A 14,227-nucleotide genomic window follows, 5' to 3' on the forward strand; every position below is an offset into this window, starting at 1 on the left:
CTTTGAACGAAAAATTCCAATATTTTAAAGTCAGCTTTTTTTTTTTTGTTAGCATTTAAAAGTCAGCTTTTTTGTACGCATTCGAAATCTTTTAATATCACAAGGTGAGACCTTTTTTTCACACTGCCCCGAACGATCTGATACGAGGCTTAAAGCTCAGGATATCCAACAGGAGCTTGTGAGCTCCCAAAGGGTTAAGACAATTTCACTTGGCAGGGATTTTTTTAAATATATAACTCCGGGGTTTGAAATTTATACATCTCAAACGTTCTTTAAAAGGTTTCTGTTACCTATTATTTAACGGTGTGCGTGATTTTACAGATTGTATATCATTAAAAACTTTTTCATCTCGTGCGGGTTTAGCTCCTGATACGTTTGTGCACAGGACGATGTCCCGGGGCCTCACAGCCGTGTGGTCTGTCAGTTTCCTGGGGCTGAAATGATTTTTTTAGACTCGGCCTGACAATCAATTCAACTATTGTCTATCTGTCCGAAGACCTTATCCGCTCTACGGAAACATCTGTGGGGCGTATCCGCACCTTTGAATGAAAAATTCCAATATTTTAAAGTCAGCTTTTTTTTTTTTGTTAGCATTTAAAAGTCAGCTTTTTTGTACGCATTCGAAATCTTTTAATATCACAAGGTGAGACCTTTTTTTTTTTTCACACTGCCCCGAACGATCTGATACGAGGCTTAAAGCTCAGGCTATCCAACAGGAGCTTGTGAGCTCCCAAAGGGTTAAGACAATTTCACTTGGCAGGGTTTTTTTTAAATATATAACTCCGGGGTTTGAAATTTATACATCTCAAACGTTCTTTAAAAGGTTTCTGTTGCCTATTATTTAACGGTGTGCGTGATTTTACAGATCTTATATCGATCTCGTTATCATTAAAAATTTTTTCATCTCGTGGGGGTTAAGCTCCTGATATGTCCCGGGGCCTCACAGCCGTGTGGTCTGTCAGTTTCCTGGGGCTGCTCTCTGCGTTGCACGCGCAGCGGTCTGCTCCAAGAGGTTCTGTGCGTAGACGAAGAGAACTGGGCAGCTTGTATTTGGAAACTACAGGCAGCCTGCTCCGAGACAGAGAGCCGGACAGCACCCTGCGGGGTGAAGTAAAGGCTTTTTCAGCTTAGAGCCTATCTGTGAGTTGAAGAAATCATTTACTTAGATAAAGGAATAGATATATTAAATCATAGAGTTTCTTGCCCAAAGCACTAGAGACAGGAATGGTCCCCAGAGGCCTGGATGGTAGGGGCCCTTTCTTAACATGTTGGTGTCTGTGTGGGTGTGTGCGTGTGTGTGTGGAGGCGATCTCTCCTCGGGCTACAGGCAGAGAGCCGGACAGCACCAGGCTGGGGTGAAGTAAAGGCTTTTTCAGCTTAGAGACGGTCTGTGAGCTGAAGAAAATCATTTTGACTTAGATAAAAGGTTAGATATTTTAAATAATAGATACAGAGATTTTCTTACCCAAAGCACTAGAGTCAGGAATGGCTATAAGGCAGAATGGAGAGGCTGAAACATGTGTGTGGTTGTCTCTCCTCGGGGAGAAATGATCAAGGACTGGCCTGGGGCTGGACTCAGAGTCAAAATGACTATGACGGCCATCCGGTGTGTGTGTGTGTGTGTGGGCGGTCTCTTCCTCTAGTGGTGGGGATCGGAAGGGGGCGTCCTCAGGGTTAACCGACCGTGGGCAGGAAACTCTAAGTCAGAAGACCTGCGACCACCAAGAGGTGTGGACGGCAGGGTCTGCTACAGACTTGCCTGAACTTGTCCTCGGGAGAGGTGGGGGCGGGTTCAAGGAGGGGGCACCCATCCATCAAATAAAATCTTGGCCATTTCCCGGGGTAAAAACAGGATGGGAGGGTTCAAGGAAGGGACAGATGTTTCCTGGGGTAAAAACAGGATGGGAGGGTTCAAGGAAGGGACAGGTGTTTCCTGGTTTAAAAACAGGATGGGAGGGTTCAAGGAAGGACCGGACATCCGGCAAACAGATCTTGGCCGTTTCCTGGGGTAAAAACAGGAAGGGCGAGGGTCCCGGAAGTGACGGACTTCCGGCCGGGAACACGGGAAGGGGGCGGGAGTTTATGACGTCAATCCAAAAGGGGCGGGGCTTAACTCATCAATCATTTTGACAGATGGTGCAGTCATATAACTACTTACATCATACCTGACTGGCAGAACTGAACATGTCGCCCTTGGCAGCGCAAAGTCCCACACCCACAACGTCACCTGTGGTGTTCCACAGGGCTCTGTGCTGGGCCCTATCCTTTTTACTATCTACATGCTCCCCCTTGCAACTGTCATTGGCAAACATGGTTTATCGTTCCATTGCTATGCCGATGACACTCAGCTTTACCTCAGGACTACTCCCACCTCCTCTACTGCTCCTCTGCCAACATCTACATTGTCTACCTGCCTGGAGGAGATAGAGGCATGGATGAGGCTCAATTTTCTTCAGTTGAACAAATCCAAAACAGAAGCCATCTTAGTTGGTACATCACATCATCTTCGCTCTTCTACCATCACCAGTATTACTTTCTCTGGCCAAAATATTCCTCTTTCCACATCTGTTACTAATTTGGGTGTTAGAATGGACTCCCAACTTACTTTTGACACCCACATCAAATATCTCTGTAAGTCATCTTTTTTCCATCTCAAGAACATCGCCAAACTCCGCCCATTACTCACCCTGGCAGATGCAGAGAAACTCGTCCATGCCTTTGTCTCTTCCAGGCTGGATTACTGTAATGCACTCCTCATTGGGATTCCTGGCAAGAGTATCCAGAGACTCTAGTATATTCAGAACAGCGCTGCCAGGATCCTGATGAGGGTGCGAAAGTATGATCACATCACCCCAATCCTGAAAACCCTTCACTGGCTCCCTGTTTCATTCAGAATAGAGTACAAGGTCTCCCTTCTTACCCATCAGTGCATTTATGGACATGCCCCTCTTTATCTACAGGAACTCCTTACCCCTCATAACTCCTTACGTCCCCTCCGCTCTGTACACACTAACACTCTTCAAGTCCCCAGAACTAAGCTCAGCAGCATGGGTGACAGGGCGTTTTCATCGGTGGCGCCGAGGCTGTGGAATGCCCTCCCTGATTACCTGAGAGCCCCACAGTCGACTGAGGCCTTTAAGCGAAACCTAAAAACTCATCTTTTTAGAAAGTCATTTTGTTAAAGTATTTTATAGACTCTTCTGTTTTTTTTTATTTTATTATTCTATTTTTACTCTGTAGCACTTTGGGATTGCTAAAATATAAAGTGCAATATAAATAAAATTTATTATTATTATATTATTATAAGTACAAACAGTTCTACAAGGAGCACTTGATGGACTGATTGAGTGCGTTTAGAGTTCTTGGGATGAAACTGTTTGTGAACCGCGAGGTCTGAACAGGAAAGGCTCTGAAGCGTTGGTCAGATGAGAGCAGTTCAAATAGTGAATGGCTGAGGTAGCGAGTGCTTGATGCTGTATACTGATAATTCTCTTTCCAATCGCTATAGATCTGTGATTCACACTAAGATACAGTGATATAAATACTCCGAGTGGTGCAGTGAGAGTAATATGGAAAAAGATGATCCACTGTGGCAACCCCTAACGGGAGCAGCTGACAGAAGAAGAAGAAGGTGCAGTGAGAATAACAATGCTAAAGCAGTTATGGTATTTAGAATAGTTTGACAATTCTGTGGACTATTATATTGTTAGAGGTTAATTACAATCAGATGCATTAAACTTATAAACAATATGCGGTTAATTTCAGTGTATTTATAAAGCCGTGTCAGGGATGTGAATCTAAAAAAGACAGGGTAATCACACAGGAACAGTAGCACTGCTTTGATGCTGGGTGCCGCCAGTCTGCAAAACCAAGCAGAGAACTTGCGTACGACAGGGTATGAGCTACCATGGAAATGTGTGTGGCTTTACACCACGTTTAGGTTTTATACATCGCGATTTGAATGTGGAAACGTTCTTATGCAACATTTCTGTGCATACACACCATTTATACATGAGGCCCAGTGTTCTGTTAGATTTCCTCAGTCTGCCAGTGATGGTCCGGGTAGGCTGCAGCATCCTTATCACTCTTGAATTTGAGGCCATTGATATACATGACCGGGATAAGCCACGCAATGAGGACACTTAACAGACAAGAGGTGGTGCAAGTCAGTGGAAGTGCATTTATTCTTGCTAAGAAGAAACAACAATGTTCAAAAGTTCAGTGAATTCTTCTTAATAAATAAATACTCCAATAAAAAGTTCCATAAAAACTGGTGCTCTTCCATGATTGTAGAAAATAAATAAATCTATAGCTAAATATCCAGAATAAATTCATTCTTTCTTAAGCCATTTCTCTGGCATCTCCTGGATCCCTAGAAGGACAATTCAATTAGCCCAGGGACCTCCAAATCTGTCCCTTACAAAGCTGATCGCTCACCTCCTAACTGTGCCACTGACTGTCTGTCACCTCACTACTGAAATGCTTCTCTTCTTTGGTTTTTATCCTCTTCTTTTTTGATCCCCTCTTTCATACTCAGGCTCTCATTTATTCCTCCATAAGTGCAGCGCTCTAAATAAAACCCATGGAAACTCAATAAGGAAGGTGGAACTAAGTGCACCCTAACGTGCAAGAGCAATCAGCCCCAATCTCCCCATTAAACATTCTGGGGCTACACAAACTTGCACACTCATGGAGCCTGAACTACATCACTTTTAAAACACCTGTGAATTGCCACAGGTGTCTCATCAAACTGCCATTTTGCAATTTAAGCAAGCAGTGAATCCTTCAGCTGTGTAAATAAAGGATGTTCATGGTGTAGTTAATATAGAAAAATAGCTCAATACTCTTCTTTTTCTACTAAGTGTTTTCTGCAACAAAGTTTTTCCATTATGAAGCAATACCTAACTTTATTATTATATACTGTATATTAAAAACTGATCAAAATAAACTTTGTGCATATCATGCTTCCATTATGAGCATCATTATGTATTTTACTCCTGCCAATTACATTTTTCTACCTTTTAGACCAACTGAAAATGCCTGCTACATTATGCCATGTGCTGTAAATAGCTCTTTCTATGTTTACGGCCATGTTAGGTTTCCCATCTGACTGGTATAGAATATAGATTTAGTACATGATGGATGATCTTACACACACCTGCCACCTCCTAAGCCCTAATTAAGCTAGTTTAATACATGGTTACTCAAGAAATATTCTACAAGGTGTTATCAAGAGAAACTCGGCATGATAGACTATGTTACCCTAGGCCCTCAACCAGTCCGTGCACCATTTTATCTATTCAACTACCATCTTATGTTTGACATTTGTGATTATATGTGCATTCCCTTCATCTTCCTTTATCAGTTTCTGTGACATTATAACATGCAGTATTTAGTTATGTCTATTCCTTCTATTACAACCATTAACAATATATCTTCTGATTCCTTTCTCTTTTCATGTCCATCACATTCTTTGCAAGTGTTGCAGTTTAGATGTCACCTGATAGTCTCTTTAATCTGCTAAAGGCTTAATTTCAGGCTCTTTAAAATTATTCTTTTTAGGCATGCATTTTGTAATTTTCTTAACACATAGTACTGCTTCCATCATTACTCAATTAGACATACGGTATGATCCAGTTTACATCCATGAATGTTTACATAACTCCCTGCACATTTATTAAACCAATGTTCAATCAATCAGATACCTCTTCTTTCATTAACAAGATCTTTCCAAGCATCACTAATCTTTTGGTGTTGCAACCAACTTTCTCGCAGAACTCTCTCCTCTCTTATTTCCTTGTCAATGACTCTTAAGTAGCAATCATTCACCTTTCTTAAACTTTTATAACTTTTGTATTTCAGGATCATCAGCACCAGTTCTTCATTTTTTTTCCTATATTTTTACTAAGCACATTTATGGTGATTCTGCAATACTTAAAAGTTATTTGTGAGCATGTCATAGTGTATTTTCACATACAGTATGAATTTGGTCCAGCAATTGTCACTACTAAAATAAATCTTGCAATGGACCAAAGTCTCCTCTCTTTTTTGGAAGCTTTCATACACACAAAAAATACATTCTTCTTTTACTTAGTCACAAGAATGAATTGGGTTTGTACCAATGCATTTTCTGTACGGAACTCACTCTTTTATCTCTACGCATTTTCTTGCATTCTGGGTTCTTTTTTATCAAATGTACTCAAAAACAGCACCTGGTGGTGAGTTTATACTTTTATCTCTCTTATGGTGACGGAAAGCGTTAGACACTCTCAACATTTCCGACTGTTTTTCCTGTAGTTACATACTACTGCTGCATTTGTGCAATGGAGCTGTAGAACTCATACTTTGCTCCTGATTATTTTGTGTTGTAAGTATCTCTCTGTAGAATGCTGAGCAAAAAGACATTAAATAAAAAAGGTTACTTATTTGTACAAAAATACTTACTGGCTGCAAATAAGTATTGACAATAAATTCAAAACTTGAAAATAAAAATAAATTATGAGTTCCATTGTTTAAGTTTAATTTTAGTTAAAAAATGAAAGAGTTCTTACTTGTTGACTCATCACTATAAAATTCAATTTCTTTCTTATCCTCCTTGTCGCTGATGTGATCGTAGGTGATTTGAGGAATGGATAAAGCTTGATCAGGTGTGTTTAAAGCAACTGTGATTTCATTATCACGGCCCCCTTTCAGTTTTCTTTTGTACCTCTTACTCTGCAAAAAAGGAGAGAAGGAACTCTTAGTTCTAACAGCCTTTTATCCATCCTCATAAGCTGCCTCATATTTAAAGGTTTTGTGCATCACTGTAGTTTAATAGGCAGAGAAGAAAGTGATAGTCTAGACAAGAATATGCTGCACCCCAACAAAAGATGCTTTAAAAAATACAAGAAGATACAAAATTAGAAGGCAGCCTAATAAAATGGCTTTAGATGAAATTTGAATGCCACACTTCTAGGAGGTATCTAACCCTGTAGCCATGGAGAGAACCTCAGCCCATCATAGGACATTCATATACCCACATTTATTCTAGGATACCAGGCCAATTAACCCGACTGCATTTTAAGACGATATTCATAGGAACCAAAATTCCATCTAGATACTTTTGGAAAAAACATACAGACCTGAACTGACATTCATGCCACCTGGGAATAAACTGAACCCCAGTTGCACTTAAGGTAGAACTTTCAGTGCTTAATTTAAGTTTTGACAAATCTTACAAACATCACTTTACCCAAAATCACATACCAGATGCTCAGGATATGCTTCCCACTGTTCTATATAATTGTTCTACAACTTTTAGTGAGTGTTCTTTTAACTATGAGTTTCAAACTACCTGCAAACTTTGTCAACAAGTTTCCATCAGAGGTAACATTCAAAATGTGCCTGTAACTCACATTGCATTTTAACTTGCTTGCATTTCAAACAAGTGACATGTTTATTTCAGTCATTACATGACTATACTTATTGAAGATATCCACAATGTGCTGTTTAAAAACTTTTATTTTCAGTCTGAGCTATCATCAGTATTAGAAATAATTATAATTCAATACCAGCACAGTACCATGGGAACCCTGTTTATCTTATGTGGATTTTGTGATTTCCCTTTTTTCCATGGACACTTTACACATTATTTACTGATGTCCAGCCTTATTCACTATTGTGTCCCATTAAATAAGAATCTTAATCATGTACTTGCTCTACGAAAACATGAGATAAAACATTTTCTTAGCCTCCACTAAAAATACATGGGGTAATACAGATGTTCTGACACGTGTGCTTGAGAAAAATATTCAGGGCTCATCTAAAGGAAATTGCACTTCAAACCATGTGTTGGTGTTGCTCTCTAAGGCTTTTTCTATTCCTTCTGAAGCAGAAATATACAGTTGCATGTCAAATGATGTCTCTTCCGGTTCCCGACCTCCTGAATCTGCCTCTTCTTATCCTCCATACTGAAAAATGGCTCTGTCACCATCATAGGCTGTCAGCTATAGACTCACATCTATAAAGTGACAACCTTTCCTTTTGTTTTCATTTTTTGAACAGATTCAGATTATGGGCGACACGGTGGCACAGTGGGTAGCGCTGCTGCCTCGCAGTTAGGAGACCCAGGTTCACTTCCCGGGTCCTCCCTGAGTGGAGTTTGCATGTTCTCCCCGTGTCTGTGTGGGTTTCCTCCGGGTACTCCGGTTTCCTCCCACAGTCCAAAGACATGCAGGTTAAGTGCATTGGTGATTCTAAATTGTCCCTAGTGCATGCTTGGTGTGTGTTTGTGTGTGCACACCCTGTGGTGGGCTGGCACCCTGCCCAGGGTTTGTTTCCTGCCTTGCGCTCTGTGTTGGCTGGGATTGGCTTCAGCAGACCCCTGTGACCCTGTAGTTAGGATATAGAGGTTTGGATAATGGATGGATGGAATTTCAGATTATATGGAGATCACTACAGTGCCCATGATCCTTTATCTGGTCTTCTTTGTTATTCTTACAATATAAAAAAAATATCATTTTTGCTGGAGTATTCCTTTAAAAAGACTAACCTCTCTTATACTGTATGCCAATCAAATTGACTGTAAGTATATCCTCATTTCATTTTTTCTGTGAAAACCCCCGATACTAATATAATATAATGTAATTCCCCGATACTAATATACTGCCTCATGGGTAGTTCACATTCTGCAGAACAGTGTTCACTTGTTCTGTACTTCATTTACTTTAGCCTTTAAGTAAAAAATATTATTGAAAGCCAATGTTTTATTTTTCCCCAAGTAAACTCCACAACAAATATATTAAAGCATTGGCTCCCAAGTTCAGTCCAGCGTATCACCGTGGCAGCGAGTTTTAATTTCAATCACTTTCAATGTCATTTGAACCTGTGTCTGTACTGCTTATCACTAATTTAGTATTTAGCTACAATTAAGGAATTAACTCAACAAGAAAAGGTGAATTACAAACATATGCAGAGTTCTGAATTTTGCTTACATGTAAATGTATTATCACATATTTCTGAATTTTTATAACATTAGAACAATTTGGACGAGAACAAGCCATTCAGCCAAACAAAGCTCACCAGTCCTATCCACTTAATTCTTCTAAAAAATATCAAGTCTAGTTTTTAAAGTTCCTAAAGTCTTACTGTCTACCGCTCTACTTGGTAGCTTATTCCAAGTGTCTATAGTTTCCAACTATGTTCCCATGTTCTTAATGAACTCATTTTACTGTGCTGATTCCCTTCATAATTTTAAACACTTCAATCATGTCACCCTTAATCTTCTTTTGTTTAAACTGAAAAGGTTTAACTCTTTTATCTTTTTCCATAATTCATCCCCTGTAGCACTGGAATGAGGTTAATCATGCTTCTTTGGACCTTTTCTAGCACAGCTAAGTCCTTTTTGTAGCCTGGAGACCAAAACTGCACTCAGTACTCCAGATGAGGCCTCAACAGTACATTATAAAGCTTAAGCATAAATTCCGTGGACTTGTACTCCACACACCATGCTACTACATAACCTAACATTCTTTTTGCATTCTTAAAGGCTTCTGAACACTCTCTGGAATTGTAGAGGAGTCAACTACAACTCGTAAATCCTTCTCATAAGGTGTTCTGTTAATTTTCAGACCTTCCAATATGTATTCAAACCTAACATTTTTACCTCCTTTGTATAATACCTTACATTTACTGAAATTAAATTTCATTTGTCACTAATCTGCCCAATCCTGTATGCTGTCCAAGTCCTTCTGTAATAATTTAACAGATTCCAAATTATATGCCAATCCACCTATCTTGGTATCATCTGCAAAATTAACCAGCTTGCTACTTATATTCCTATCCCAAATCATTTATTTATATTAAAAACTAGGGGGCTTTGCCCCCTGCTTGCTTCGCTTGCCAATCCCCTCCATGGCCTGCGCTACGCGACAGCCACTTCGCGTCTCTGCCGCTAGTGTATGTAGATTTCAATTTCACCATACAACAAATCTTTTAATTCTTGCAGATATACCTCTTTATTGGGAAGAAACACCACTTTTCCCTAATGGCAACACAAATTAGACGATCTACAAGTCTCTGACTTAAAGTTTAAATCCGAACAATATATTCAGTCTCTTTTTGCTGTTCCGTTATTTCACCGAGTGATAATTTCCTTTTGTTTAAACTAATGCAATCTTAACTTTTACTTTTTTTTAGACTTTCGAATTTTAGTACTTTCATTATCTCTAACCTGCTCTGCATGTGTATCATGCCAACGTTTTTGAATTATTTGCCATGTTCTACTATGTCATCTACTCTTTGTCTTTTATTTCTGGCCCCGGGCATGGTTAAATCTCTTGGCACAAAGTCTCGTTTCATGGGACATGAAAGTATCTCTCTGAAAACGGTCTATAGTTACTTGAATCTGCCCGGTCACCATTTATATATAATGGGATAATATTTGCCATTTTCCAGTCCTTCGGAATCTCCCCAGTGTGCAGTGACTTCCTAAAAATATGTGTCAAAGGTTAATGTATGTACTCACTAACCTCCTTAAGAAGAGGGAAAATATTATCTGGTCCTGGTGATTTGTTTGATTTCAGCCTATTTAATTGGAGCACTACTTCTCCCTCTAAAATTTCTAAATCACTCAGAACCTCCTCGGTTGTACCTTTTAGTATTGGGAGATTATCCATTTCCTCACTTGTGAAGACCTCAGAAAAGGTTTAATTCCTCTTTACTATTCCTGATGCATTTCATCTCCTCCTTGACTGTTCTTTTACTAATAAAATACTGAAAGAATATCTTAGAATCGTCTTTTGCCTTATTTGCTATATCCCCCTCCAACTGCCTTTTAGCATCCCTAATATCTTTCTTAATGGTTGCCCTCATGTTCCCATATGCCCTACGATTCACTTTGGAGTTATTAGTCTTATATACCTTATAGGGCAGTTTTTTTGTTGCATCTTTTTTTTTTAACTCTTTATTAATCCACTGCAAAGTTTATTCAAATTTCCTATTAATTCCAAATTTAGGTATGTACCTTTCCTGCATTACATGTAAAACATTTTTAAACTTGTTCCACTGTTCCTCAACTGTCTACGCAGCTTTAACATTGTGTTAAAATACAGTCACTGATTACTTCTAAAAACTCCTGCTCTTGTGCTCCACCATTTGCAAGATTATTCCAGTTAATATTCAGATGGTTAAAGTCCCCTATGACTATAATATCTCCCCATAAACTTGCCTTTTCAATATTACTAAAAAGATGTGTGTTGAAATTACAGTTTGCTTTGGGGGGGTCTATAACACACTCCTAAAATAAGACCATTTTCCCTAATGCTTTTTAGGCAAAGACACATGACCCCACTAAGATGGGGTTCATCGTCCAGCTGAACAGGACTTGCATTTAAATTCTGTTTGACATAAACAGCAACCCCAAATCCTTTTCTGTTCTGTCTATCCTTCCTAAAAATGTGTACCCCTCTTTGTTTTACTCTCCATCTTTGTCATTTAGCCAGGGTTCTGTTATTGCTATAATGTCATAATTATACTCTGCTACATACAGCTCACTTGCCTTATTTTTGATACTTCCAGCATTAAGGTAAGCTATTTTTAATATGTTACTCCTTTGTACATTTAAATGTTGGGTTTGAATTTACATTACTACATATTTTTATTTCTACAGTATTGTTTGTTCCCCCATGTATAGTTCTAAACATGGCCTGTGCTAAACTCCCTGCCCACCCATTCCTAGTTTAAACAATCCTTGACTAACCTATCCACCCTTCCAGGGAGGTCCCCCACCTGTGCACCTCGAAGGCAACACAACATGTAAGACTCTCTGTCTCTGGAGCAAACCTGCACTTCAATCGCCCTAATGATTGAGCCCCAAACTATCACTACCTCTCTCTTTCTGAGAAGTGGTTTTGAGGTGGCCCGTTGGGGCTCCTCATTCCTGCCTACCACTTCAGAATCATCAGAGATACCATCTAGCTCCACAAGGACCTGAAAATGGTTTGACACTTCTAATTCTGGGGTTAATACCCCTGGTCAGTGTGCACCCTTTACCTCGTGACTGTGACCCTCTTTTTCTCTAGTTGTCTGGTCTGGAATCATCTCTCGTGCCAACTTAGGGGTGCAAACTATCTGTCTAAAGGACACCTGTACCAGGTCCTCTAATTCACTACTGGATTGCATTGGCCTCTTTATTAAAATTTGATTTAGGATTACTAAAACTGCCTTAACTTTTTTTTATTAAAGTTAAATTATTTAACTTAAGTGGTAAAACTAAAAAATAAGCCAAAGGAATTAGATTATAGAGCTGCTACAACTATTTTATACCTTTGGCCCCTTAAGTTCCTGTAATATTCTCCCTCTCAACTGCCTGCTGTTTGTCCTTCTATGAGGTCAACGTTACTTTTCTCCTAACTTTGCGCTCTTCTTATTCCTTACTTAAAAGCTCTCCATTCACACTGTTTGTCTTCCCCCATATTAATGAACCCTTATGCTGTTGCCCACTTAATTACTCTACTTCTGGACTGCTAAGAACCGTTAAAATGAATAAATAAATAAAACCTGTTTAGTGAATATCTGCTGCTAGTTAATTTCTTACTGTCTTATCTGCTACTACAGTGACTTGTGCCTGATGGGCTTCTTAACGTTGGCCACTTAACTATGCACCGCTGAGCTTTATTGTTTTGAAGTCAGACGTGGCATCTTTTCTAACTGAGGAATCACTGTTTCTGTTACTTATTAACTATATATTGCAACAACATGGTTATTTACTGCCCTTCCTCTATGACACAAGTTGAAATACAAATATCAAGAACAAGTACACGTAACAAGTAACAAGTAACTTTTCCAAGCTCACCCCCAAACACCCAGCTACTTTTGCTAATGAATGCAAAAATAAGAGAAGAAAAAGACCAATTAAGCAATTAGATCATTAGATCATTCAGAAGTAAGACTAAGCAATTTATTTTTGAACCTGGTTGAAATAAAACCCCATAGCCAAGATGATGCCCTAGGACTGAACTTGGGAACCCCTGTAATAAAGTATGTCCACAAACTCAATACAGCATGGAATAGTGGATAATGAACTGGACTCTGAACAACACATTTGCTTCTTTGTTTCCACTTCCTTAACCTGTCTGTGTTCTAAATATAACAAATAAAAGCAGTTGTACAATCTATAGTATCTGTACATGTAAAGCACCTTGGCATGGTGCTTTCTAGAAAAATGTGCTATATAAAATAAAGTTTGGCTTGTTGTTTGTAATTAGACAGGTAACATCAAATAAACTCCTAGATTAACCATGTTACTGTTCTGCTTCTGTGTATGTAACTTGGGTGTGCCCAGTCTCTTTCCTGGAAGGCTAAAGTGGTTGCAGCTTTATACTACAGAGTCTACTCATCAGCTATGGATTCCAGTCTTTTAATCATGTGCTGGTGAAATTCACACCTTGTTCAATCCTTTCTGTAATCTACAAATCAATTTAAAATGTCCCAGGAATGCATATTTTGGTTTTCCCAGAAATATATAAGCTAATTTGATATACAGTGGTGTGAAAAACTATTTGCCCCCTTCCTGATTTCTTATTCTTTTGCATGTTTGTCACACAAAATGTTTCTGATCATCAAACACATTTAACCATTAGTCAAATATAACACAAGTAAACACAAAATGCAGTTTGTAAATGGTGGTTTTTATTATTTAGGGAGAAAAAAAAATCCAAACCTACATGGCCCTGTGTGAAAAAGTAATTGCCCCCTGAACCTAATAACTGGTTGGGCCACCCTTAGCAGCAATAACTGCAATCAAGCATTTGCGATAACTTGCAATGAGTCTTTTACAGCGCTCTGGAGGAATTTTGGCCCACTCATCTTTGCAAAATTGTTGTAATTCAGCTTTATTTGAGGGTTTTCTAGCATGAACCGCCTTTTTAAGGTCATGCCATAGCATCTCAATTGGATTCAGGTCAGGACTTTGACTAGGCCACTCCAAAGTCTTCATTTTGTTTTTCTTCAGCCATTCAGAGGTGGATTTGCTGGTGTGTTTTGGGTCATTGTCCTGTTGCAGCACCCAAGATCGCTTCAGCTTGAGTTGACGAACAGATGGCCGGACATTCTCCTTCAGGATTTTTTGGTAGACAGTAGAATTCATGGTTCCATCTATCACAGCAAGCCTTCCAGGTCCTGAAGCAGCAAAACAACCCCAGACCATCACACTACCACCACCATATTTTACTGTTGGTATGATGTTCTT

General features: G+C 39.2%; 1 protein-coding gene across 1 annotated transcript in view; it reads right to left on the reverse strand.

The window, feature by feature from the left end:
- The window catches only part of LOC127526149 (potassium voltage-gated channel subfamily KQT member 1-like), a 426,478-nt gene that overhangs the window by 336,748 nt on the left and 75,503 nt on the right, over window positions 1–14,227 (reverse strand). The window contains exon 4 of the mRNA XM_051920670.1: window positions 6,552–6,714. Coding sequence (XP_051776630.1) covers window positions 6,552–6,714 — 163 coding nt within the window. The remainder of the gene's footprint in view (window positions 1–6,551; window positions 6,715–14,227) is intronic.

This window comes from Erpetoichthys calabaricus, chromosome 1 (assembly GCF_900747795.2).
Source record: "Erpetoichthys calabaricus chromosome 1, fErpCal1.3, whole genome shotgun sequence".
NCBI classification, from domain to species: domain Eukaryota; kingdom Metazoa; phylum Chordata; class Cladistia; order Polypteriformes; family Polypteridae; genus Erpetoichthys; species Erpetoichthys calabaricus.